The following is a 5,148-nucleotide window of genomic DNA, read 5'->3' on the forward strand; positions in this document are numbered from 1 at the left end:
ACACACACACACACACACACACACACACACACACACACACACACACACACACACACACAAAAATACTCTTATTCATAAATTTGTCAGCTCTTACCTGCCCACTTCTACACAGAAATCTCCTCGGACGGTTCCGGGCAGCGAGTCTGCAGGATTGGTCTCTCCTAACATCTTGCGAGCGGTTTTGACCACATCCAAACCTTGCCACACCTGAGCAAGCACAGGAATGTAAAAACCATTAGATGAGTTTGAATGTGAAAATTAATTTAAATTAATTTAACACAAAGTAAAAGAAAAAGCCCCACCATTACCACCACGGGTCCAGAGCTCATGTATCTAATCAGCGAGCTGAAGAATGGCTTGTTCCTCAGGTCCCAGTAATGCTCCCTAAGCAGCTCCTCAGATGCCTGGTTTACACAAGCAAACATTGAAAAACACAGTGTGTTTAACAGCTCACGTACTGCACTTATTGAGCTGAAACTGTTTCAGCATCGTTCACCAAACATACCTGCACAAGTTTGAGACCTACGAGTTTGAACCCTCTCTTCTCGAAGCGACGCACGATTTCTCCCACCAGCCTCCGCTGCACGCCATCGGGCTTCACAGCAACAAAGCTGCGCTCATTCACTCCCGTCCAACCTGGAATATCATGCAAAGTTTCCACAGTATTAGCATAGCTTGTTGTTTTACATGAAATGCACCAAAATTTAGAGGATTTTTTTTTATTTATACCTAAAAACAATAAAATGGGGCAAAAATGTAAATAAAGTTTCCTACACATTTTTTAAACAGTTTCTTGTGTGTCCATTAGGGCTGTGTATTGGCAAGAATTTGGCGATACGATACATATCATAACAGAGGGGTCACGATACGATATATCCCGATATATTGTGATTTTTTTGTCCAAAAATTCTATTAAATAAAAACCTCTTACTGAAAAAAAAGAAAAGCTAATGTTTACTTACAATGCTAATGCTCTCTTACTCTCTGGCGCTCAAGAGGTAGAGGAGCCAAATGGCTGGCTCACTGCTGCCAACTAGTGGTCAGAGGCTGAACTACAACATAAAAATGAACGGCTGGCAAGAAGGTTGACATTTTAAAGCTTAATTAAAAATCGATACAGGGCTTTAGAATATCGATACAGTATCGGGAAATGAAATATCGCGATATTTCAGTGTATCAATATTTTCTTACACCCCTAGTGTCCATTGTAAAAATCAAAGACTTGTACACTTTGTGGCTGTGGGACCTTGGGACAGAAAACGATGTCCTCTGTTTGCAACATTTGCAAAAGTAGTAAAAGTATGTGTCCATAAAAATAATTTTGAAAAAAATTCTAGGTTTTTCCTTCCATTTAATATTTGGACAGGTTTAAGCATAGTTTGCTCGGTCAAACTACTGTCTTCCTAATACTCTGATATTACTGTGTAAGACAGGCTTGAAGATCATCCAAGGGCAGGGCCGGCCCACGGCATAGGCATATAGACAACCATCCATTTAGGGGGCTCCACAAATGGGGGGAAAAAAACAATTTAAATCACTTTTCATCAGAGTATAGTTAATTTAGTCTGTAGAATAATCAGTGAGTAGTCTAATTTATGAAAGTTACTTGTTCTGTGGGTTTCTCAGCCTGCTTTGTTACTACATGATGACAAAGAGGCTATTTTGTGATAAAAGTATCATATGATGCAGTCGGGACTAAATACTGGTGCTCAGTGTGTAAACAGAAAACAAAACAAAAAAAGGATAATGGACATTTCAGTTATGATCTGAGATTAAGTTCAGGTTGAAGTCTAGTTTTCAGTGTTCCACATTCATAAAACACAGATTTTATGTTGTTTTATTAATCTCAAGATTTTAGTAAAATGCTCTTCAAATGGTTATAAAATGCATAGTTTTGAGAAGATTTTACTAGGAGGAAAATCTTTATATTGTTATCCATTTTAATTGGAAAACCTGGTTTCTAAAGATAAAATAGAGTCAAAGGCAAAACTATTTAATTTAGTATGTGAATGTATGTAAATTGACAGAGATTTAAAAAATTGCACAAGGAACGCCACCTAAAACCTTGCCTAGGTACCATCTTGGCTGTCCAAGGGCCACTCCTGCTCCACCACCCACATGTGAGATCTAAAAGGCTTTCTATCAGAAACTCAAAACAAAGATGGACAACAGTTTGTTTCACCAAATCTATAAATCTRGGCGTGTTTCAGCGCCAAATCTTCCAGCTCATTCTATCTGTGCGTCCTTTTATATTGACCTCATTCCTGCGGTGCTCCTGCAGCGACCAGCGCTCTGCGCATGCGCAGGAAAGCCTGAGCAGAAGCTAATGATTCAACTTTTCTACAGTAAAGCGAGCTCACTGTTAGCATGCTAACTACAAGCGCTTTAACCGCACAGTCGTGCTGTTACACTGACAGCTTCGTTATTTTTAGTCACACTTAAAGCAAAAAGGCATTTTAGCGCTTGTGGTAAAGTTAGCGGTTTGGTCTCAGCTCGATGCTAATCGACTCCACCAAACCAAGCGCAGCATCAGCCCGGAGCCTACTCTACTGAAAACTGAGCGGGTAAAACTCACACCGATGCCCCATAAAAGCCAGGRCGTTGTACAGGTTTAAATATAACACTAACCTGACTGGAAGAAGTGAGCGAACATCGACATAAACAGGAAAATCATTGTGGACGGAGGACTGGACCAGTGAGGGATGGCACGAKACTCTACTAGTCGCCCGCTCGCGCGGATTGGCGTTGCTATAGGAACGCTTCGGAAGCGTGGCCACGTGGTGCAGCTGCCAGCGTGCGTGCTTAGAGGGTTAAAAAAGGCTAAATGCATTTAGAGACCAATTAGCAAACACTTCATGAAAAGCTCAGACTCTGGGCAATACATATATATATATATATCCAACATATCTTAATGCTATATACTGCAAAATGTTTCAGATGTATTATAAAGTTTTAACACAGGAATACCGATCTACTTTATTACCTCAACTTTTGTCAGAAACATTTGCATTTTAAGGTATTGTCAAATGTAAATTAAATGTATAGTGTTTATTTACAGTGTAAATTTTTTTGCATATACAGTACAAGTAGAACACTCATATCTCCCCTATAAATATATAAGTAGATTAAAAAACGTTTAAATGGGCCTTGTTTGATCTCAAGTTTATTATTACTCAGACACACTCCCAACATTTACAGAAAGCTCATTTGAGTCCAGGACAAACAGGACATGGAGTCACAGCAATGTCCAAGGATCTGTGAGCCACACGTTTTCTTTCATACAGCTGTGCCCTCTGTCATTTGTTTCTCTTTAGCTTGTGCGATGAAATAGGCTCTGGTCAGCCTCACATCCCTCTTTAACGGCAGGGCTGGCTCCTTGAACTCTCCGCTGCCTCCTGCTTTGTGATGCTCAGCTAACATCATTGCACGCAGCAGTGGAGGGTATGGGACGTAGCGCATCGGAGGCTCCGGGAGTGGCGTGAAGTCTTTAAACTGCTGCTCCATGTGTTTTGGAATCAGGCGCCAATCGTGGTACATCACCTTGTCCACCTCTTTGGCCTCACTCTCTGATTTTCCTGTCAAATACAACAATATTTTACTCATACTGCATGCCTCTTTCTCCCTTAATCTGTACAAATAAAACAGARGGGACAAAAATAAAATAAATACTTTTGATTGTGTGTTGTAATTACCAAATGAGAATCAGTAATAATATACAGTATTATCACATTATTACAATCAGATTTCAGCTCAGTTAGAGATGTTGATATTACCTTTGTACGTGAGGATGCCCCAAGCTTTCCCGTGATCCATGTTCTACACCAGAAAACAAAAGTGGCTTTGGGTAACTTGTTATATAACACACACACAAAGACAACGCATTATAAAAAGGGTATAAATATGTCCGTATAAGAAAACTTGCTAAATATTCTCAAGTGGCTTTCTGAACCAGGTCAATTTGGATAAAGTCTTGATACACACTCAGCTGTGTTTTGGTGCTGGCTCAATAAAAGTTAACTGTTGATGCAACAGCAGAATGAAATCAAGATTCTGCGTGTGCGTTTTTATGATGATAAGTAGAAATATAAGCAAACAATATGCACGCATACCTTCAAATGTACATATTTTTATATTTTTAAATAAAGTGTGTATTTATATGTTTGTCATTCTGAATATGCCACCATTAAGAATCAAATTTTTAATGTACTTTTAGATTAAAACACAATATCTCCATTTCAGGGAGCTGGATCACCTCTCACCTCAGCTGTGTGGTCCACCTTGACCTTGGTGATCTGCCAGTAGCTGGGCTCCGTGTGGTCCTCCAGCCAGGACTTACGGGTGAACATTCGGCCAATCCCGAACAGTTTCAAACCCGCCAACAGAGAGAAGAGGCGGATCTCCTTGCGGACATCCCTCCAAGCCATCACAGGCAGCATCTTCCCCGTGAGAGGCCGCTTCATCGTCTCATAGTCCAGGGCGTATTTCTGAGAGTCCCGCGGACGCGACTTCAGCTCCCGATACGCCCGGATCTTCCGAGCCATTTCTGCTATGAGACGCAGCCTCTTCTTCTTTGCCATGTCGGTAAAATGTAACACAATCACCCGTTCACCAGAACACACTAGTTCAACCTGCGAACCGAAATTAATGTTAGAGCTGACAGTGGAACAAAAAGAAGACCAGAATCTAAAAAAAGTAAAGTTAAATTATTCAAATAAGCACTAAACATAAGCAAACTTAGTGCGAAAATGTTTATAATGTTCAAAATAACAAATAAGTCAATTAAAATACCTTAACTTGCCTGGAGAGATGGCTTAATAGTTGACCTCCGCAAGCAAGGTACACAACTTCCGCTAAGCTGGTCCGGCCAAAAATAGTTCCGTACGATTTACTGTCTACATTGGTTCCGCAAGACAAACACGTCTGTAGTAATAGTAGTAGTAATGTGTCAATAGTAATAAATTTGTTAACAAGTAWCTTTTAGATTGAAAACAAAAAGTTTTCCCCCCCGAAAATGCATCTGTCGTTTTTACATAAACGTGAAACTGATTTAACAAGCGTCGAAATGTATTGTAACAAAAACTTCCCGTCCCAACTTGTTTCAAACAAATGTGCTTTTTTTTCTATTTTTTCTTTATTTTAATTATTATT

General features: G+C 39.9%; 2 protein-coding genes across 4 annotated transcripts in view; both read right to left on the reverse strand.

The window, feature by feature from the left end:
- The window catches only part of nme3 (NME/NM23 nucleoside diphosphate kinase 3), a 6,049-nt gene extending 3,313 nt beyond the window's left edge, over positions 1–2,736 (reverse strand). For both annotated transcript variants that reach the window (XM_014006869.1, XM_014006868.1), the window contains exons 1-4: positions 2,629–2,736; positions 506–636; positions 303–404; positions 95–207 (exon numbers count right to left, since the gene is read on the reverse strand). In XM_014006869.1, the coding sequence (XP_013862323.1) occupies positions 95–207; positions 303–404; positions 506–636; positions 2,629–2,674 (392 nt within the window). In that variant the 5' untranslated portion in view covers positions 2,675–2,736. The remainder of the gene's footprint in view (positions 1–94; positions 208–302; positions 405–505; positions 637–2,628) is intronic.
- Positions 2,737–3,145: 409 nt separating this feature from the next.
- mrps34 (mitochondrial ribosomal protein S34) lies at positions 3,146–4,865 on the reverse strand. 2 transcript variants are annotated; one of them, XM_014006844.1, is made up of 4 exons: positions 4,799–4,865; positions 4,260–4,628; positions 3,774–3,816; positions 3,146–3,575 (listed from the first exon to the last, which is right to left on the reverse strand). In XM_014006844.1, the coding sequence occupies exons 2-4, from the start codon at positions 4,575–4,577 to the stop codon at positions 3,277–3,279; spliced, it is 660 nt and encodes a 219-aa protein (XP_013862298.1). In that variant the 5' UTR covers positions 4,578–4,628; positions 4,799–4,865; the 3' UTR covers positions 3,146–3,276. The 2 variants fall into 2 exon arrangements, with proteins under 2 accessions (XP_013862298.1, XP_013862297.1); XM_014006843.1 differs by having other exon boundaries at positions 4,789–4,865.
- Between the last annotated feature and the right edge of the window lie 283 nt (positions 4,866–5,148).

This window comes from Austrofundulus limnaeus, unplaced genomic scaffold (genome assembly GCF_001266775.1).
Source record: "Austrofundulus limnaeus strain Quisiro unplaced genomic scaffold, Austrofundulus_limnaeus-1.0 Scaffold38, whole genome shotgun sequence".
Classification (NCBI taxonomy): domain Eukaryota; kingdom Metazoa; phylum Chordata; class Actinopteri; order Cyprinodontiformes; family Rivulidae; genus Austrofundulus; species Austrofundulus limnaeus.